General features: G+C 43.5%; 2 protein-coding genes across 2 annotated transcripts; both read left to right on the forward strand.

The window, feature by feature from the left end:
* Positions 1–5807: 5807 nt before the first annotated feature.
* LOC146628065 (AT-rich interactive domain-containing protein 3B-like) lies at positions 5808–15626 on the forward strand. The gene is made up of 9 exons (XM_085357548.1): positions 5808–6038; positions 6689–7324; positions 11002–11076; positions 11183–11255; positions 12063–12246; positions 13057–13307; positions 13528–13791; positions 13892–13981; positions 15049–15626. The coding sequence occupies exons 1-9, from the start codon at positions 6012–6014 to the stop codon at positions 15186–15188; spliced, it is 1740 nt and encodes a 579-aa protein (XP_085213674.1). The 5' UTR covers positions 5808–6011; the 3' UTR covers positions 15189–15626.
* A 3021-nt stretch (positions 15627–18647) lies between these two features.
* On the forward strand, positions 18648–20300 carry syt18b (synaptotagmin XVIIIb). Its single transcript, XM_085357549.1, has 2 exons — positions 18648–18792; positions 19291–20300. The coding sequence occupies exons 1-2, from the start codon at positions 18648–18650 to the stop codon at positions 20298–20300; spliced, it is 1155 nt and encodes a 384-aa protein (XP_085213675.1).
* Positions 20301–22377: the final 2077 nt, after the last annotated feature.

A 22377-nucleotide genomic window follows, 5' to 3' on the forward strand; every position in this document is an offset into this window, starting at 1 on the left:
GGTTCGTCACTTCCGACCTTACCTCCTGGGCACTAAGTTCCTGCTCAGGACAGACCACGCCAGCCTAACCTGGATGCTGAACTTTCGCCAGCCAGAGGGTCAGGTGGCCCGGTGGCTGGAAATACTACAAGAGTACGACTTTGAGGCCCAGCACCGACCAGGGCGGCAACACGCCAACGCTGACGCCCTGTCCAGGCGCCCCTGTTCTGCGGATGAGTGCCGGTACTGCAGGCGCATGGAGGAGCTGGACCGGGGTCCGACATCGGCAGCAGCAGAACCTGAGGGTGTGGATGAAGGGCAGGAACCTTTCACCGCGGCGGAGCTACAGCAGCACCAGGTGAGCGATCCAGCGCTGGAGATGGTGAGGGACTGGATGGAGGCAGGGACACGGCCAGACTGGTCCGCCGTGTCTTCCCAAGGGCCCGAGACAAAGTCGCTGTACTCCCAGTGGAACAGCCTGGAGCTCCATGGCGGTGTAATCTACCGGCGGTGGCGAGCGCCAGACGGGGGAGGCGACATACTCCAGCTCCTGGTTCCCCGGGCCTTGCAGCCTGAGGTCCTCCGCTGGGTCCATGGGGCTGCAGGTACTGGCCATTTTGGGAATGGCAAGACGTTGCGACGGCTGAGACGGCGGTTCTACTGGCCGGGGTGTCGTCAGGACGTGGAGATCCACGTCCACTGCTGTGACGACTGCACGGCGCAGAAAGGTCCCAGCCAGCGCTCCCATGCCCCATTGCAGCAATACCTAGTTGGGGCGCCAATGGAGCGGATCGGAGTGGATAGCCTGGGTCCATTCCCTGTTACTGATGCCGGCAACCGGTATGTCCTGGTCGCGATGGATTATTTCTCAAAGTGGCCAGAGGCGTACGCGGTGCCGGATCAGAGTGCGGTGACGACGGCGCGGACTCTGGTGGATGAGATGTTCACGCGGTTTGGTGTACCGGAGGAGCTCCATAGCGACCAAGGGAGGAACTTTGAGAGCCAGGTGCTGGGAGAAGTGTGTCGGAGGCTGGGGGTGAGAAAAACGAGGACCACCCCCCTCCATCCTCAGAGCGATGGTCTGGTTGAGCGGTTCAACCGCACGCTGGCCAGCCAACATCAGAGGGACTGGGACCAACACCTGCCCCTTGTTTTGTGGGCATATCGAACAGCAGTGCAGGAGTCAAGTCAGTGTACTCCTGCAGCGTTGATGTTCGGAAGGGAGCTCCGGACCCCGGTGGACTTGGTGTTCGGAGCGCCCCCTGAGCCGGAGATTGCTGGTGGACCAGAGATGGACTACTTCCGGCGGCTCAGGGAGCGGTTGCACACGGTGCATCAACTGGCAAGACGGACATTGGAGGGAGCCGGGGCCCGCCAGAAACGGGCGTATGATACCCGTGCGCACGGTCCTATGCTGGGGGCCGGAGATCGGGTCTGGGTGTTCTGCCCCCAGAGGAAGCGGGGGCTGACCCCCAAGCTCATGAGCCACTGGCAAGGCCCGGGCGAAATCCTGGAACAGCTGTCGGAGGTGGTCTTCAGAGTCCGGATGCCGGGGCGGGGAAGGCGGGTGGTGCTACACAAGGACCGGCTGGCGCCATACCATCCGCTTGCCCCCAACCCGCAGGCTGGTGTGCAGCCTGGGGACTCCTCGCCCCCTACGCCCGGCCCGGATGGGGGCGCCATGGATTCCCAGTCGAGGCCGAAGCGTACTCGACGCCGGCCCGGACATTTGCTGGACTACAGTGTGGACAGTTAAGGTTGTGGGGACACTAAACCTTTTTGGGAGGGGGCTGTGTAATGACCTGGCTGGGGTTGTTAGCCAGGTGCATTCTGGGTATTGTGTTGTCTCTGTGTTTTCTATCGTTCTGCTAGTTCATATGTGTTTGATTTGCATGTTGTGTTAGTGTTATGTTAATGTAAGCCACAGTGAAGTTGATGTGTGTTCTGTGGAGGGGGGTGAATTGGCATGGTTGGCTGACACCGCGACTCTATGTGGTGGGAGCGTGATACGGGTTCGGTGTCAGCAGTGTTACGTTGTTGTTGAAAAAGATGGTGAATAAATGCCTGTGGTGAACCACTACTGCCTCCTGCTGGATTATTCGGGGATTACCAGTCTGCTGCTGAGACGCTCGGGGTCATGCGGTGTACGAGGCACGAGCGCTCTCCATTCATTGCGAAGTTTAGCGATAGCTGCTAGCGCCCCGCTAGCCATTTAGCTAGTGAGCAGTTTAGCCAGTCAGCTCCCCAAACCCACAGTCGTTACAATATATATATATATATATATATATATATATATATATATACATACATACATATACATGCATACATACATATACATATATATATATATATATATATATATATATATATATATATATATAAAAACACCCAGCACGCCCCTGCGGGCGGTTTATCCTTCAAGCTCGGGTCCTCTACCAGAGGCCTGGGAGCTTGAGGGTCCTGCGCAGTATCTTAGCTGTTCCCAGGACTGCGCTCTTCTGGACAGAGATCTCCGATGTTGTTCCCGGGATCTGCTGGAGCCACTCGCCTAGCTTGGGAGTCACCGCACCTAGTGCTCCGATTACCACGGGGACCACCGTTACCTTCACCCTCCACATCCTCTCGAGCTCTTCTCTGAGCCCTTGGTATTTCTCCAGCTTCTCGTGTTCCTTCTTCCTGATATTGCTGTCATTCGGAACCGCTACATCGATCACTATGGCCGTCTTCTTCTGTTTGTCTACCACCACTATGTCCGGTTGGTTAGCCACCACCATTTTGTCCGTCTGTATCTGGAAGTCCCACAGGATCTTAGCTCGGTCATTCTCCACCACCCTTGGGGGCATCTCCCATTTTGACCTCGGGACTTCCAGGTTATACTCGGCACAGATGTTCCTGTACACTATGCCGGCCACTTGGTTATGGCGTTCCATGTATGCCTTGCCTGCTAGCATCTTGCACCCTGCTGTTATGTGCTGGATTGTCTCTGGGGCATCTTTACACAGCCTGCACCTGGGGTCTTGCCTGGTGTGATAGACCCCAGCCTCTATGGATCTTGTGCTCAGAGCTTGTTCTTGTGCTGCCATGATTAGTGCCTCTGTGCTGTCTTTCAGTCCAGCTTTGTCCAGCCACTGGTAGGATTTCTGGATATCAGCCACCTCCTCTATCTGCCGGTGGTACATACCGTTTGTCTTTATGTCAGTGGCTTCTATCTCCTCCTTTGGCCAGCCTATTACCCCAGCAGGGTACCTGATCACGGGCAGGGCGTACGTGTTGATGGCCCGGATCTTGTTCTTACCATTCAGCTGACTCCTCAGGACTTGCCTGACCCTCTGCAGGTACTTGGTGGTTGCAGCTTTTCTAGCGGCCTCTTCATGGTTCCCATTTGCCTGCGGGATCCCCAAGTACTTGTAACTGTCCTCTATGTCTGCAATGTTGCCTTCTGGTAGTTCAATCCTCTCAGTTCTGACTACCTTCCGTCTCTTTGTTACCATCCGACTACACTTCTCCAGTCCGAACGACATTCCAATGTCATTGCTGTATAGCCTGGTAGTGTGGATCAGTGAATCGATGTCTCGTTCACTCTTGGCATACAGCTTGATGTCATCCATGTACAGGAGGTGGCTGACAACTGCTCCGTTCCGTAGTCGGTATCCGTAGCCAGTCTTGTTAATGATCTCACTGAGGGGGTTCAGGCCTATGCAGAACAGCAGTGGGGACAGAGCATCTCCTTGGTAGATCCCGCACTTGATGGTGACTTGTGCTATGGGCTTGGAGTTGGCCTCTAGTGTTGTACGCCACATCCCCATTGAGTTCCTGATGAAGGCTCTTAGGGTCCCATTGATCTTGTACAATTCTAGGCATTCCAGTTGGATAGCGTAGTGGTTAGACTACACGCCTTTGGAACAGAGGATCGCAAGTTCGATTCCTGCCTGGGGCGTCTGTATCCAGTAAGGGTCCTAAGGCTAGACCCCCTATGCTAAGCAAGCCTACCGCAGACATGAGCGAGACAGATAAATATGAAGGCATGCCGGCTCGGACGTCGCCCGGATCAACAAGGTCCGCGTCAGGTGTTGAGGAACCAGGGCACCCTGACGAAAAGTGGGCTACTGGAACAAGAAGGCATCGGTGGGCAAGAGACGAAAACAGGGCGTTGTTGGAATGCTACTACGCAAGGGGCTACATGAATAGGATGAGGGACCTATGGATTCTTCGATACCCAACATCCACAATGACGGCAAAACAACTAGTAGCTCAGTGTTCCAACATTCGAAAGAAGGGACTGCTCTCACAGCTAGAGATTGACGAGGTACAACACAAATGCTACGGCAAGGAGGAGTCAGGACGCCAGGTCAGGGGGGAGATATCATCACCCCCACCGAGATTGGGTACATAGCCCCAAGTGCGATAGGAGAAGGATTGTTGAGTGCGAGAGGAACTGACCTGAAAAATAGGATCATGGCCAAGCTTGAAACCTGGATCCCCCGTAGCCGGTTACCAAGATTACGTGAAGTACCCTCAGAAGGTCTGCTAGATGATGTTAATGCAGCACTACGGGCAATACCTACAACCACGATTACCGACACTAACAAGCTGATCTACATATATACATGCGCTCATCTCTTTTCACTCTCTGTGTTTATACACCACTCTGTATTTAATCATTAGTATTCTTAATCTCTGGCTCCCTCCCCTCACCCACAGCCTGTTGTGGCAGATGGCTGACCCTCCTTAAACCTAATTCTGCTGAGGTTTCTTCCTGTTAAGAGGGAGATTTTCCTTCCCACTTTTGCCAAGTGCTTGCTCATAGTGGGCTGTCTGATTGTTGGTGTTTTCTCTGTACTGTTGTAGAGACAACTTGTGTTTACTGTTACTGTGATTTGTGTCATATAAATAAAATGTAGTTGAATATTAAATATGAACTTTCACTTTGCTAGAAAGTCCAACAAGGACATCCAACAGGAGAAAGGCTGTTCCAACATTTACGAGCTACAACCTCAAGAGACCCTGATCAGAAAATCAGAGAGGTCGGTGGCAGATATAAGGTCTCAGTAGCTCTAATATATATGCAGCAGGCTGTCCATATAAGTTTATATGTAATTAATACCATTTTAAGATGATTTGTTAATTTGACTGGAAGCCAATAAAGAGAAGGAAGAATAGGGGTGATGTGCTTGTTAGTAATCTATCTGCTGCTTTCTCGACCAATTACAGATGGGCTTATGGGCTCACGGGTTGTGGAGGCAGGAGCTCTGTACACAATTATATTTTTCAACCAGTTTCCAAGTGGTTGGTTTTGCATTTACTTCTGATAGAATTGGACCCACAGGCTGGTTCTTGATCTGTTCATGTGCCAGCCTACTGAAACAACCCTATTATTGGCCCTGGAAACAGAAGTGAGTGTTTACATGATAGTGGTGCACTGAGTACAGGAAGAATTCACTGGAGATATCTGATCAGAATAAAAACACACACTTTGCGTTTCACGCTTTGTCATGAGGTTCTCCCAAAATGATTTAATTCGGCCCTAATGCAAAAACTATTAATAAAGGAAAGACGGCTTCACTAGTTTGACGCGTTGTTTTATCTTATTGATTTATTTCAACGGTAAAGGTCACATCACCTTTGTAAGAATCAGCAATGGATTCTGCTTTGGGGTGGGATTTCCTTGAGAAGTGGGTGGGAAGATACACATAGCTGGAAGCGATAAAGCACTTTACGATCTTTGCGCACGGGGCGGGTTTTCTATTCATCCAAGTTGGGGGTGTGCGCCACTCACTCGCAGACAATCGAAGATATTTTAGTTTGTGTGCTCTGCGAGTGACCGCAGGGAGGTGAAGCACAGCAGTATTTACCCCTCCTCCAGCTCCCATTACTCCAGCCTTCACACAGCGAGGGGCTTTAAACCACATTTGATCGACAGGAGGGGTTTTTGTTTTGTGTTTCTCTACTTTAAAAAAAGGAGAAAGTGGTCATGAGATGCGATTAACTTCTGGCGAAGGAAAAAAGCAAGAACTTCACGAGACCTGTTGGCGATGATGAATTATTCAAAGGCGCAAATGGTGAGTAAGCCTATCGACGACTCTTTCGTAGCTCACCCACTCGTGTTCGTTACAGTAACAAAGCAAAATGGGACAAAAGTGGACGTTACTATGATAATTTATGCTTTTTAAAGCTCCCCCTGTCATTCCCCGCAAGGGCAACAAGTTTGAAGCTTTATGTGAAGTTAAATTTCATCCATGTGTCCAATAAAAACGACGAAACCCGTTGTGAAATAACCTACTCCGAGGACCCTTAAGCAAATTGCGACTATTGAACTTATAAATGAGAGAGATATTTGGCCCCATGTAAAAATGTGTTTTAATAGAAATTTACGCTTTTTGTGTTTGTTTATTAAATTGTTTATTCAACTTTATCGCCCTTTAATGAGCTCTCTGATGTCCACTCTTCCCGATTACCAAAGGTAGTCTACCTTAACTTGAAGAAGAAAAAAAAAACATGATTAATATCTGGTATTTAATTATGTTTAATTTGCCTCTGCAAGCATTTTTGACCATGTTTATTGTTCTGGAGTAGGCCACCTAAGTGCTGCTGGGTATTAAAACATGTTAATCACATCATACACAGTTTTTTATCTTGTTTTTTTTTTTTTTAAGATATTAAAATTTCTCATTAAAGTTCTGCCATTAGTGATTTGTGTTTTTCTCCTCAGTCCAACCTATCAGAGGTTGGAAGTTCAGCTGGGTGTTCACAGTCCTGTCCAGCCGGCGTGAAGCTGGAGGTGGTGATGGAGCATCTGCAGAAACAACAAGAAGCAAAGCTGGAGATGAGCCTGCAGGAGAAGCAGCTTCTTCACGCTCAGCTCCTGTTTGCTCAACAAGCTGCCGCAGCAAGAGCCTCGTTTTCAAGACCAGACTCTACATTGTTTGAAAGAGTAGATGGACAGAGCAATCCAGGACTCCAGCAGGCCTTGAATAATCATCTGAGCGGAGTGGATCCAGAGGCAGAGGAGGATGGAAACTCAGAAGATGAGGAACAGGAGATGTTGACTTCTCAGGAGAACAACGAGGAGGAAGACATGGGCGAGGAAGAGGAGGAGGAGAAGGAGGAGGAGGAGAACAATTCTCATCAACAGGCAAAGAAGCCCCGACTCCAGCATGTATCGCATTTTCCCTTCCAGCCTTATTCTACATCTCCATCAGTGGCTGGGAAGCAAACGTCTGAATCTCCACCTTCAGGAAAAAAACAAGAGCACATGGAAAAGAATCTGACGTCACCGGCGGGTCATCATGCCTTCGCGTCAGCGAATGGCTTTGCTGACTGGGCCTTTGATGAGTCAGTGAAACGGGTAAGAGAGAAAATGCACATCTGTAATTGTTATTTTGTGTGTATACGTATGTTCTGCCTTAATTGTTGACCTTCCTCACTGCTGCCTGGTTTCCCTCCTGATGTACGGGAAGGAAGGTGCGCTTTTTTTGGCCAGATGCACATCTTAATTACTTTCCAGGCCAGAGATTTGGACTTGAAATGAGAGCAGATCAGTCAGATTTTCTTTAAATGTAGCCATGGATTGAATTTAAATTGCAACTGTATGAGTTCAGTGTCCAGCTGTTGTCTTTTCCCCTTCTTTTGGGGAGCAAGCTGATTGGTTCGTCTCTACATGAAAAAGGGCTGCCACGTCAATATAATGCACTGATTAATGAGGGCTGTAGGTGCAGGGACAGCTGGGTTGTGGCTCACCATGCAAACTGCTAACCGTAAAATTTACTTGCAGTTGTTTCACAGGAGAAGAATGGTCCTTTTGATACCATTACCCAGAGTTTTACACATTATTCAGAGTTTTTTTTTTTTTCTTCCTCTTTGTCTGATTTTTGGTTTAAGTCAAATGTGGAAGTACAAACATCCAGGCCCAGATGTTACTGTAGTCTTGCAGATGGCTTTGCATAACTGAGGCGTCGCTGGGCAACACTAAATGGCAGCTTAATTTCACTGAAAATAATCAATACATTATACGGCCACTGCAGTGGCTTGCTGGCCTTTTCACAGGCCAGCAAGCCAAGCCTGCAGCAATAAAGAACATTTTGTTTTAGTTTAAGCGCAGTAATGAGAGTTGTGAGAGACTGTGGTGGAAAGGCTTAAGTGTGTGTCTGTTAAATGGTTTGCTTTCTGTTTTTGTTTTTGCTGAAAAGTCAGAAACATCTCACAGCCCTAAAATTAGAACGAATTTGTGCAAGGCCTTTGCTGTGACTCAGATCTGTGAGGATCTTTGTAAGTTGTCAAATTAACTGCAGAAAGTATTCTTTGTCATATTTAATTATATTGGGATTTACTTGATGAAAAGTCTTTTAGTCTGGTTTTCATTTTTGTTGGCAGTATTATTGATTCTTAGCAGGGTTGTAAATATGAGTAACCACACTGAACTAGAATTCTTCTTTTCTTTGTGTAAGAAATAGGTGTTTTTTGTGGGTTTTTTGTTTTGTTTTGGGGGTTTTTGCAGCTGAAACTCAAAGTGGAGCTCATGTTGACTGGTTGCCTATTAAGCTTTCTTATCCAACAACCATGTTAACAAGTCCACAAGCTTGAAGTGGCTCTTTTGCAAGTTAATCGGTGGCTGGTTGAAATAGCTGCTCTTTTCACCTTACGATTGTGCCGTGCTCTACGGCGTCTTTATCTTCTTTTTCTTTAGTTCAATTCATTACCGAAATATCTTTGAAAATCTTGACATGCGTTTCAAGCCTCATCACGCCGGACAGCCATTGTTCACTCCTTATGTGCAGTCTCACTGTAAGCCTTTAAATGTAGCTCGGGTGGGGATAAAGAGCCCCTGTTCATTCAAGCTTGCAGAACAGCGAGGAGCCAGATAAATGATCTTGACTTCCTGGGGGGATTAAAGGGCCAATAATTTGATTCGGCTAAAAACAAATGTGGGACCCCCTGTCGCTGCATTGAGATTTGGAGAGGGGTGAGTTTTCACTTTTGCCCTGTTGGAGAAACTGAATGATTTTAATGACGCTCATTATAGGGGGCAGTCGGTTAGTATTAACATTTCACTATTTTAATGTCAGCCTTGATTTTGGTCACGACTGGTTGACAAGACAGACTTTTACTTTGAAGTAATATGCATTTAAATTTCATTGAATTTAAATATGTTGGAAAAAAATCACATAAATAAAACTTGCCTCTTTAACAAAACAAAAGAAACCCTTTTTTCCTGACCTACATACTGAATACTATCAGGACTGCCAGGCTGGGATGTGTGAAAGCTCTGTGAGCAATTAACTGAAAGCTCTTTGTTAACAGATCCACAGTAGGTCTCACTTGCTCATCAATAAGGAAGGGGGGAGGGTTTTATTTCGATTTGATGCTGAAAAGATCTTCAATAGTGTTTCTGCTGAAGGCGTAAAAGTCCTTGATTAGAAATTCTAAGGCCAATCTGTTGGATGTGTCAACAGCTTGGTAACCTCTGGGAAGAGTTTGACCAGTTTACCCGCAAGAAACTGGAAATGGTTACCAGAGCACAAGCTGGTTTTTATAAGAGTTTGTTACAGTGATTTCCTACCAAGATGAGGGTCATCAGAGTGGAAATTCGAGGTGCATGCTTTGTGAAAGCGCTGCTAATACTTAGAATAGCTCAATATTTTAAATGTATATTGTTGTATGTAATAGATTTACAGTCAAGGAGGTTGGTATAATATTTAAAGGATGGAAATGATTAAAAGTAATGGATAGTTGGTTGAAAGAGCTGGCTGCAATGTTTCGATGACTAGTTAATGGATAAAAGTTGGAAAAGCTGATGCCTCGTGTGCATATAAAAGCTGGTAAGCTCAATAGAAGTAATGGGTTTGTGGTTAAATCAAAGTTTCAATAGAATACAAACAACTGAAGCTATTAAACTGTGTACAAGACTAATGTGACAGTGTTTAGTCTTACACAGTTATTAGTAGTGAAATGAAAGTCCAGTTTTAAGTTGGTTGTAATAAACGTTAGTGATGCTGTGGAGCTGACGTCAAAGAGAACCACTGGGGTTCACTTTCAGCCTGCTGTTGATATGCGTTGGTATCTGCAGTTTGCCTTTCTGTTTTTACTGTAAACACAAGGACGGTTACAGCTGGAGCGAAAGCCAAATGATAATCGCTTCTCAACTGGCTAATCAGAGAAACAAAGGCTTATATGTTATGGCTTTTAGACTCCGGGCTGACATTATTACCATACCAAACATTCAGTGAATAGGTATGTGTTTATGAAGGCAAAATGATACAGTTAAACACAAAATATCAAGTAAAAGGCTAAATGCGAAAAAGACAAAACAAGCCTGTTATTTTGATTAAAACATAAGAATGGAAGGTTTTTGATGCGGTTAAATACAAAAACATGTTATGAGCTTTTGTTGTCTAAACGACTCCTCCTTGTTTTAATATAAAACATGTTAATATAAAACACAAGCGCGAACCAAAAGGCACACACCCGCAAGAACTGACAGAAGGCAAGGCTGCGATGGCTTTTCATAAGCTGCATATAGAAATGAATTTGTAATTTCTTCAGGGAGGAAAAACATAATTAATGTCACATTAAAGGGTTTTACTTACTTGCACTACAATGCTACACTCAGTGCATATTAGTGGGATAACCAGCTCAGCAGGCCTTTCCACTCAGCTGCACTCAGGCTGCCCTCCACTCACATTTGCAACCTTTGCTACGTTGATGAGGTGGTGGAAGAATAACATGTCACATTAATCTTCCAGTACAGCACGGCTCATTTAATTGATCTCCATTGTATTTGTCATGGCCCAGTCAGATATTTACAGTAATCATGTGTTTACCAAAGGACAGTCTGATGGTGTACTTGGGAGTACTCCAAGTATCTCACTTAGAAAAACGGCAACACCAGTGTTTGAATAATGACCTGTTTTTATTATTATGTCACTATAGAATTTGGTACTCTTTAAGCAGAATAACGACTTTTATCCTGCAGCAGCTAGTTGGAAATGATTTTCTTAATGTGTCTTTCTGTTATTGTGTGAACAGAGAGGAAGTGCCATGTGGGCAGAGGAGACTGACGGCATTAAAATAAGAGGAGAACCATCTCGGGACTTTGCCAAGGTTCGTATATGTGGTAGAAGTAAACATGTCAAATAACTGAAGAAACTACAGACTAACAGTTTATTGCCCTGTGTGTGTGTGTGTGTGTGTGTGTGTGATCCTCTAGCTTTATGAACTGGATAATGACCCACAACGGAAGGAGTTTCTCGACGAACTCTTTGTCTTTATGCAGAAACGAGGTGAGGTTCAAAACCTTTCATTTTTTACATTGTCGATATTTGGACAAGGCAGTTTTGGGTGCAAAGTTGTGTCACCTAGTATCAGCTAACTAAGGTAAGTACCATTAATATAGAGATTAACTCTTACAATTAAACTCACCAAAAACAGGAGCACATCATACATGGGGAAGCTAACTGTGGAAACCCAGACTGAGGTTGTAATCCTCCCTATTTCTGCTTTTTACCACAAGAGTCTAGATGGGTTGAGTCTCTTTTTCAGCACTTCTGCATCTTCATCCCTGGATTTAGCCACTTGGTTAAAGACTTTCATACAGATTGGGATTTGTTTCCACAAATCCCAAGATTAGGATTTGTTGTTTGTGGAAACAAATCCAAGAAGAAGTGCAACATGTTCACTAATCTTCACTTATGTGGGGCAAGGTCATTGCCATGCAAAATGTGCATGTGTGTCTGTGTTCATCTTAAGCACAAAGTAATCTGATTTCTACAACTGCTTTTTAGCTGGCTTCATTAATTGGCTTTTCTCCAAATCGGGACCGGAATGGTCAGTTTGGCCTGCTGGCGCTGTTGACTCTAACATAGCCCCTCTCCTTGCACTTAGATCAATGCATCAACAAAGCTGTTGTTGTGGATTATCCCCACCCCCACCGCGCAGATTAAACATGCTAAGCCACATTATCTAACTCTGACCTAAGGCCCTCAGGTGTGCCGCTCAGAAGATGCTCGCGTCCTCTGCTTCTGCCTCACGTTGTTCACAAGACCCGTTCTTGTTTAGCGACATTTCAATGCATTCTGTTATTTATCCAGGAACTCCTGTGAATCGCATCCCCATCATGGCAAAACAGGTGCTGGACTTGTACAAGCTTTACAAGCTTGTGACAGAGAAAGGAGGCCTGGTGGAGGTTATTAACAAGAAGATATGGAGGGAGATCACCAAAGGCCTCAGTCTCCCCACATCAATCACCAGTGCGGCCTTCACCTTACGCACCCAGTAGGTTTCTCTCAGGTGTTTTGGCAGATTTTTTTGATCAACAATCGGCTTGCTAAATGATTGTATTGGTTAGACTATAAATTACTCCAAAAATGCTGAATATATTTTCAAGAGCTAGCACATATTTGTGACTCTGTTATTTTAAAAATGATGAAATGTAATCATTCTCTGAACACCATAATGCTGCAAGAACATAACTATAATTTGCGTAAATGAAACCTTTGCTCACTTTGTTTCTGACTAGCCGATCAGATATGTATTTTTATGGTTTGCAAAGTCTGTAATTTTAAAAGATAACAGTCTGCAGAGTCTTATGCTTGTGGCTTTGTAGGTCTTCACAGGAGGCTTTTGCAGGCAGTCAGCTAGAAAGAAAAGTAGTGGGGGGGAGGCTGAAAATTGCATTCATGGCAATAAATCATGTAGCTGTTGAAGCATTTCACAGAAAAACAGGAGCTTTGTTGTTAAGGTGGTATTTAAGCAAACAGAGGGATTTATCCCGTGGATATCTCCACAGAATATAATACCAGTTCACCCAGCATTCATTAAGATGTGGACTGGGTGGCTAACCAACATTACTACCACAGGAACAACCACACTTTTGCTAGAATCTCCATGTTTTAGCTCATTTGCTGGCAAAAATGTGGACTTCCACTAACTGCTCCCTAAAGAACCATACAATTAATAGATCTTAGCATTTTGTAGATAAAGACTTGAAAAGGGAACCATCTGCTTTATCCTTCATATTTGCAAATAATTAAAAATGTTTTTGTGGAAAATGGATGGAAAACCCGTGAAACTTTCCACCTGCAGGTATATGAAGTATCTGTATCCTTTTGAGTGCGAGAAGAAAGGCCTGAGCTCTCCGGGTGAGCTACAGGCGGCCATCGATAGCAACCGCAGAGAAGGCCGGCGTCCCAGCTACACCAGTAGTCTGTACCGCTACTCCCCCTCCCCAGGCTCTGCTCCACATGCACTACTGTCTTCACCCAATATGCAGAGTGCTCCGACCACGCACAATGGCCGCAATATCTCCGCTAGTCCGCATTTAAAGAGAAGCATAGGTACGGCGCATTTTCTTTTCTAAAATGATCATATTTTACAACAGATACAATCTAAGCCTCTTTATAGTGTTTAGGATAGGCAAGCCCTGCAATGCAAATTTAGCACACTGATAATCATTTTGTTTTCCAGTAATCATGAATCGTGAATAATAAATATATAATTTTTCAAACTTCTTATGAACATAATAATTTCTTCATCTTTTTCTTTGTTTCCAATCAGATGAGTCCCCCACCCCTGTTGTAACCCAGCTGCCCATGGCTCTGGCACTGGGGCAGCAACAGCAGCAGCTGGCACAAGCTGCCACATTTGAGCATCTTAGAGAGAGGTTGGAGCAAGGAGCAGGTGGAGCTGTAGCTGACAGCCCAGAGAAGAAAATGATGCGCCTCGCTGAGGAGCAGCAGCGCCTCATGCAGCAGGCACTCCAACAAAACCTCCTGGCTATGGCCTCTCACTTTACCCCCATGAACCTCAAACTTGGCAACGGTGAGTTTGCTTCTCCTTTGACCTCTGTCATGGCTGAACATCATAGCATGCTTATTCTGGAACCGACCCTTCACTGGAATTTTTGTTTTTCCTCTGTCAGAAAGCAAACACGATCTGTCGCTGAATCTCTCCACTAATGGAGCGGCCAGTATCAGCGTGTCTGTGGAGGTCAACGGCACTGTTTACTCAGGTGAGTTATGAAACCTGTAAAGGAAGCGTGTCTTCTTTGGTGCGTGACACTAATGTAGAGGAACAAGCGCACATGGTGATGAACTAAGTTAATTGATATCTACAGTGAAAGAAATAAGCAGTATGTGTACTGCACTTGTAGTACCAGTTCCACTGACCAATAACATTTCATGTCTTTGGTTGTATGAGGGTAAATGGCCTTTGTCAAGAGCAAAAGAGGGATTGTGTTTGCTGAACTGCAACACAAACGGCTATTGTTTGACTACAATTTAGCGTTTTATTTTTCTTTTAAAAATGGATCTACTTTAATAAATGAGTCACATGCAGAAGAGGAAGTCTTGATCCTAGATATCAACGAACAGATTCAGATACCAACGGTAGACATTTACCAGTTAAGGCATTTTATTAAAATCATGTCAGAATTCCTAAAAACTAACTGTGTACTAGTTAACAACCCTGACTTCTATAGTCATGATATCAACATATTCCACGTCGGAAGAAATTACAAAAACAGACAAGGCAGAGACCAATTCTTTGTGAATAAAACACCTAGTTGATACAAAAACGACAGTCTTTTCATGCAGTTCAGGCTGTTTAATACTCAAAGAAAAGGCAAGGAATCCACATGCCACATCTCAGACTCTACAGGCCTCAGTTACATCATCACAGGACAATTAGAAGTCTCAACAAATATGAAGCCGTTTGTCTGTGAGCTAAAGCTTGGCTGAAAGTAGGTCATGTAACAGGACAATGACCTCAAGCACAGCAGCAAACGGCAAACGGCGTGGCTGAAAAACAAAAGAATCAAGGTGTCGCAATGGTCCAGTCAAAGTCCAGACCTCCACCCACTGTGGCGGGACCTTAAGAGAGCTGTGCATAAATGAATGCCTGCAATAAATAACGATGTGAGACACTTGAACTTATTACTGCTAGAGCTTGTTCTACAAGCTACCGAATCACGAGGTGGACTCTGTTTTTTAGACTCCTGTAAAAACTTTCTTTTTCAATTGCCCTTTGCACCGTGAGTTCTTTGTAACTGACAGTCATTTATGCCGTTGTCTTCTTTAGGAAAACTGTTTGCCCAGAAGTCGGCTGCTTCTGTGTCGTCACAGAACGTAACTCCAGCAGGAACAAGTGGTTTCAGCGCTTTTTCCTCCGCACAAAGTTCCACCTCCTCATCTCCCACCTCCTCAAAGGGACCAAGTTAAAATCACTGGCTTTTTAATCTGTCCGGAGCATAATGATTACACAGTGCACCACACCATTTACTTCTCTTGTCAGACAAGAACTGGATGAACTCCACGGATTCTCTGCCACAACACAGGAAACCTTCTATTACTTTAATAGTGTAATGTCAACATTTTTGACCTCTATCCTCAAGCTTATTTTAATATAGTTTCAGTTTACCTTAGTGCCTGTTAGAAGAAGAATTTTCAAACATGGTAGCTTTCTGGCATAAAGGGCTACAGGTTTGTCCAGAAGTATCGTTAATGCAAAATAATTGCTACGGCTCTTTGAACGTCAGCTACGTTTGTAGGTGTAAAAGCCGTTCCGTAGCTGCCTTTTCCATCAGTACAACAATGTGGTTGCCAAAGAGCAGCTAGTGAAGACCAAAAAGCCTTAGTTCAGTGTCATAGCTACTTGAAGCCATTTTGTATTCCTCTTGGTAAGCTTTCAGTTTACCTTGAGCAAAAGTTTTTACTTTGTGTAACTGCTTTCATGGAAAATGTAGAACATCAGTTTCCACAGAAATATCGCAACTCCTAAAGAATCAAAGTGAATTTCAGGGGAGATGTTTATTCATTTTTGCTTTATTGTTATTTATTCATTTGGCGAGGCCTCAAAATGACAGAACATTTATTTCAAGTAACTCGGAGGCGATGTTTCTGCTGGGTGTTGTATGCAGAAAGTGACACATTTACCTCAGTTGACTTCCCATGGTGGCAAGTTTCTCAGGCTACTTTCTTCTGGACTCAGGAATATCCTCTGGACTCACTGTTATCTTATATGTATGTCTTGTCATATTGCTGTTTTATATTAGTGTAAATGCAGAGAATGTATCATTAATGACCTCAACGTGAACACTGAAACGGTGCTACCTCAGTCCTCAGAGAAATATGCAGTGCTTAATGCCGCATGTGTTCATTTGTTGAAATAAACTGTAAATGGACAATCACGTACACACATGATCACAAACAAATGCCACTGGGATTTTTTTTTTTTTTAAAAAGGTTGGCTTTCAGCTCTGTTGGATTAACATGTTTCCTGTAAATGTAGGGATGAGGAATAAAATGAATCTTGTGTGCTGTAAAAATACCGTTTTCTTTCTTTGCACTTCGAATATGTCTTCAGACTTTTGACACAGAGGCTAGTCTCTGATTGCAGATAGCATGTAGTTTTGTAATTGTTTGAAAATAAATGTTGATCACAATGCATTTCAAGTTTTAAAAGAAAAAACTGACTTTTCACTGAGTTTCAGCTCATCTTGTAGCTTACAGACCCCACTTATTTTAGTTCTCATTACTCTCATATAGTTTGTTTTTGTTTGGGTTTTTTTGCACAACAGACAGCTAATCCGTCTCTCTAAAAGCTCTTAAAATCTGCAGCACACTACCTGCTCACCAGCACACAGCAGGCAGATGTGAGTAGCCGATGAGAACAGTGGAGCAATTACCAGCTTAAGAGTGCGACGTATCCTCGATGGAAGCCAAAAACAGAAACACAAACTAAAAATAATGTTGCTTTGTAATTGTTGGACGTGCAAACAATCTGTCTGCTAACAGCTTCACTATATCAACTTAATATTAATAATATAAATAAAACTTAATATTGCTCATTGTACACACCTAAACGGTGAGTTGTTATTGTTTAGTGGGAACACATATGTAGACTTATTGTTATTATTCTATAGCTTTACATGATTCAAAATACAGTAATCCTTATTTTTCTTATCCAGGTTGTCATAGCTCCCCTCCCCTTGAAGGCCAATGTTCCTCTCAAGTTAGGTTGGGACCCTTATATGGGAGCTCTATGACCCTCTGTTATAAGGTCTTTACTGTAAAATCAAAAGCGCCTTGAGACAGCTGTTGTTGTAATTTTGCACGATATATATAGAATTGAATGAACAAGCACTTTGTGGTGGTTGGAAAGAAAAATTCTCTTTTACTAAGAAGAAACCTCAAGTAGAACCAGGCTCAGGGAGGGGCAGCCTGCAGATGGCTGGCATATAATCAGTTTACAAATTATGTTGAAAAGATATATAATGTAACCACTGCACACTGTCCCACTTACCATAATTTGTTATTCAGTTTCAGTCTGTGTGACCTTTGTCAGCTACAAAGGAGCAGTGTTCATGCACATTTGCACAGATATACACACTGAATAAGATTCAGCCAATTAGGGATTCCTCCTCTCACATGTGCATACTATCGATCAGGTAATGAGTCCACTGGAAACATCCATGCCATCATCAGAAAGCCAAACAACATTTAACATCGCCAGCTGATCTGAAAAAAGACCCTTGTATGTTAGAATCGGCGATGGCGTGCCATGCACAGGGGCCAGTTTTGTACTTTTACTCTGGATATCTCAACTGGCTCATTATAATTGTGCGATACAGCTGCCTTTATTTAATTAAAATAGCTGAACAGCAGCTCCTTTCCATCACTGGAAAGTTGGATCCAAAAATTCAAGAATAAGTTCTTGATTGGCCAGATGGGGGTAGTATTTCCTCGCCTACACATGACACACATACACTAATCCATGTTCAGGGGTGTTGTGAACAAGCAAAGATGCACATCTGTCAGTATGCCAAGCTGTTTCTGATGTCTTTAACTTGGAACCCGAACTGTGTAGCAAGAGGGGGAAAAAACAAATGTAAGTGTAAATTTAATTACTTTTTTCAGTCCCTGCAGTTTGGCTTCTGTCATAGAGACATAAAGAAAAAAAACTTCTAAGCTTACTGTGATGTGTAAAAATCTACACATCACGTTGTGAATATGGAAAAGAACCTACAGAGTGAGCTTTACTTGCTTAACTCTGTAGCAGACCTATCATGACAGTAATAAATAAAAAATAATTAAAAAAAACAAATTCATGGGTCAAAGGAGCGTGGTGGTGGTGGTGTGTGTGTGTGTGTGTTGGGGGGAGGGTTACAGGATTTACTGGTTAGGATAGTTATGCTATAGTGAAAATGCTGGATTTACATCTGGAACACTGAAGAGGAAAGATGCTGCGGAGGTATTATGACGGCTCTCTCCGCCCACGGTCCCCGCCCACCAGGCAGGAATAATAGTGTGTAAGTCACTTTGCAAATGAGGTTATCACTATCCAGGGATGCAGGCTGGAATATACGGTATGCAGAGAGTTTGGACAGAAGGATGATTTTCTGACTCCCAACCGAGAAATAGATCTACAGGTGGAGAGAAGAAACTTTAAATTAAACCAGTTATTATTTTTTTTAAATTTACAGTAATGTTTTTATGAAGGCAAGTGCAAATGTTTTTGTGCCTTTTTTTCCTTTACTTGATAGTCTAAAATAACGTTGTTTGGCTTTGTTTTGGACTAAAAATCTAAATGTGTTTTCATCAGTCGAGCAAACGATCTTCTTTACTTGGACATTTGGGCTTCTGCTTGTGGATTTCTTAGTAGGCTCTACTGCTGGCACCATGCCTTATCATGATGAGGAGTACCCCGGTCAGCCTCTGTGGCAGTCTGTGCTGCTTTTCTGCTGCAAGGGCATGATCGAGGGCATCATGGTCATTCTGTTCTTCTGGCTTCTGGTTCAGGTCCTGTTCACCAAACAGTTAGAAGGTACGGTATCCGAGTCCAAAACAATAACCACATCGCCACATGCTATTACCATATACATGCTGATGAAAGAGCTCCCTGGTCCATAACGGATGTGATTCTGTTGTTTTCATAGATAAAGCAAAGCTAGAATAACATCAAATGTTTCTTTCCAGTGTTTGTGTTTTTGGTACATTTTGTGTTGCTAAATCTCTTTGATAATTACATCATTTTTACTCATTTAGAAACCTACTTTAGTGATGCATATCTCCACAAATTAAGGGCTGTAAACTTGGCTACCCAATCATATTAGGAATGGCATATTTATTAATATATTGTTCAGTTTTTATGTGTATATTTTAAGAAAGCTCTGACAAAATTTGAACCAGTCATTTAGTAATATGCTAATATCTTCCAGCACATGGCCCAAAATACTACATTAACTGCATTATGTAATCCCAGAGTTGACTGAGATGAATTACTTCTGCCACCTGACCTTATTATCCCTTGTTGCTTCTATAGTTCATCTCCAGATTCTTCTTCTGGTTGGGCTGATCACCTTTTGTCTGTGTTTGGTCCTGGGATGCCTTCTGTGCTTGTGGAAAAGTAAAGTTTCTCGAGTGAAAGACAAAGCTCCTGCGACATCAGCACCAGCTCCTGCTGAACCTGTGTCCTTTGCTCAGACCTCACCTTCTCCCTCAGCAGGAGCAACAGCATCAGCATCCAAGCAGCAGTTTGATGAGCTGGATGAAGAAGTGCTGGAGTACCCGTCCACTTTTAGCAGCGCTGCTACTTCAGAGGGTGAATTTGGCTCTCTGGCATTTTCAAATCAAACTTCCTGTGAACAAAAGGAGCCTCCAAAGTCTTATTTTTCCCTGCGCCGCCTCAGCACACCTCTGCTTTCATCACCCCTTTATAAACCATTAGACCAGAGTCATAGCTCGCTGCCTTCCTTTCCCAAACTGGGACTACTGGCCAAAACACGCAAGGCCCTGCAGCAACGCTGCACTGTAACTGGGGAAGACATATCTTATAATGAGCACACTAGACTCACCAGACCCAGTGCTGGCTCTCCTTCTACAAAAGAAAAACCTATCCCATTGGCCCCACTAAGCTATGGCTCCAGTGCAAGCTGCCAACATCCAATATCACCAAAACCCTGCCTCCACTTCACTATGGCCTTCTCTCCAGGGCAGCAAACCCTGACAGTCACTGTCCTCAGCCTCAGTGGGACGCCTCACAGGCTGGAAGATGTGTCTGTGCAGGGCAGCCTACCACCTCTCTGCCCCTTTCCTATGAAAGCCGCTGTGCAGAGCAGCTCCAGCTCTGAAGCCCACAGCCTGGTGCTAATTTTTAAGGTGAGCTCTGTGGAGGAGCTCCAAAGGTGTGTACTGAAGGTAGCTGTGAATGCACGAGAACCAGCGAGCCCCAGACGCAGTTCTCTGGGTGAACTGGAAGCCGAGTGTGCAGGAAGAGACTGGACACCACAGACGCCACTTCACTTAACAAAAGAACTCAATCGAAGCAAGTAGAAAATAAAAAAGGTAGCGAAGGTTATACACCTGTGAGTGGTTTAAATGTCCGTACTTGGAGGTAAAAGCAACTTGAATGATTGATTAGGAACCTTTCGGGTACACATTTTAGACCTCTGAACTTAAATCCTGGAACAATAACAAGATGGAAGAAAATGTAAACAAATTTCCAGATTTTTTTCTGTAGTTTTATTTATTCATTGCTGTGTATGACAGAGCTAAATGTTCAAGTTGCAATTCCTGCCAATTAGGAATGCCCTCTTTGCTCTTTGAACTTTTGCCCTTTGATTGCAGAGTCTGACCTCTCAGGATGCACTGATGTGTAAGGGGCTTAGCTGTCCTCCACAGATCTTCATTTTGCTTCATTATCAGACTGTCGCACTCTGTTAAAGTCACGGTCCTCAGAGCTGATAATCTAGACAGCCTTGTTTCTACATCAGTGGCAGCAGGTAAAACCAGAGTTTGGTGTCACTTAAACTCGACAAAATGCGTATGTGATTTCAGAATGCTATAAGGGCATAATAGACAGATGTATTATATATATATATATGGGTATATATATGGGTATATATATATATATATATATATATATATATATATATATATATATATATATATATATATATATATATATATATATATATATATATATATATATATATATATATATATATATATATATATATATATATATATATATATATCTGGTCCTGTAAGACATCATTTAATCCCTTAAACATTAAAAGCAAACATAGGGAATTACTTTACCTCTGCCCCTGAAAGAAAAAAGTTAGTTCTACCCATATATACCCATATATATATATATATATGGGTATATATTTTATATTTTATATATTTTAATGTTTAAGGGATTAAATGATGTCTTACAGGACCAGAATGCATCAGGAGATCATCCCTTTTTTAATGACATTGTGGTTTAATCCTTCGCTATTCACAATCCTCAGGAAACATTCCAATCTCCACTGGTGCTCTGATCTGTCAGGTCTAATCTTTGTATGCATTAGTCTGTCAAGGCATTATTTTTTTATTTTTCTATTGCATGCAAACTCATCCTGTATATAGATCCAAGTGATTTCATGATATCAGTTTCCTGCACAATATGTCACATAAGCATGACTCAGATAATCTATTTATTTATCTCAGAACCTGAAAGTACTTGTTCGTGAATAATAAGAGGCAGTATAGTGAATAACCCTTATATACTGTATATGCAAAGTTAAATGTGGTGCAAGTGCAGTGTAAATTCCAGCTAAACATCTAAATTTAAAAAATGTATTTCACTCTTTTTGAACACTTTCACTCTATGCTTTATTTAAGATCTAAATCGTCTAAAAATCTGCTAGTACTTAACGAAAGTTAGACACATTGTGTTTGTGTATATGCATATAGACTACCAGGTGATCAATCTGCACCACGAGGGAGTTTTGATGAGCAGCAGAGAGACTAAAGCAGGGTCCTGTACTGTGTGGAACACTTCTTTCCTGTTTGACCTGCCTCCAGGAGACATCAGTCAGCTGCCCCTCATGCTTGAATTTGTAATAAACCAGGTCATTAATCATCATATACCACGGCAATAGTTTTATTTTTCCGTTATAATAAATGCAGCACAATTCAGCATCCCCTCTCTTGTCTAATGTGGCAGAATGCAGTCTTTTCAGAAGCCAGAGTTGTTGGCCGAGTCTTCGTTGGAGCAGAGGTTGCAGATGCAGGACGTGCTCATTGGAGAGACATGTGCAGCCAGCATGTGGAGCAGGCACGATGGCACACTATTCAACCTGAAACCGCAATAGAATAAGGCTGTTTGATGACCAATGGAGCGGATTTACTGTTGAGCTCTTTGGGCAACAAAAACGGTCAGACATGAAGCGCGTATGGATAGAGTCAACCTGTGATCTAGTTCACCTCAAGGTGCTGTCTACACTCAAGATGATACACACCCTCCTAATCTGGCAGCTTACTTGGACTTCAAAAATTTCCATCTATGGTATCCCAGTGGAGCTGCCCCCCAGCACTGCTGCTGTTTCAGTTCCTCCACCACCTCACTGTCAAAATGGGG

The sequence above is a fragment of the Diplotaxodon limnothrissa genome, linkage group LG7 (assembly GCF_057381915.1).
Source record: "Diplotaxodon limnothrissa isolate DT_005_m linkage group LG7, D_limnothrissa_male_GT1.1, whole genome shotgun sequence".
In the NCBI taxonomy this organism is placed as follows: domain Eukaryota; kingdom Metazoa; phylum Chordata; class Actinopteri; order Cichliformes; family Cichlidae; genus Diplotaxodon; species Diplotaxodon limnothrissa.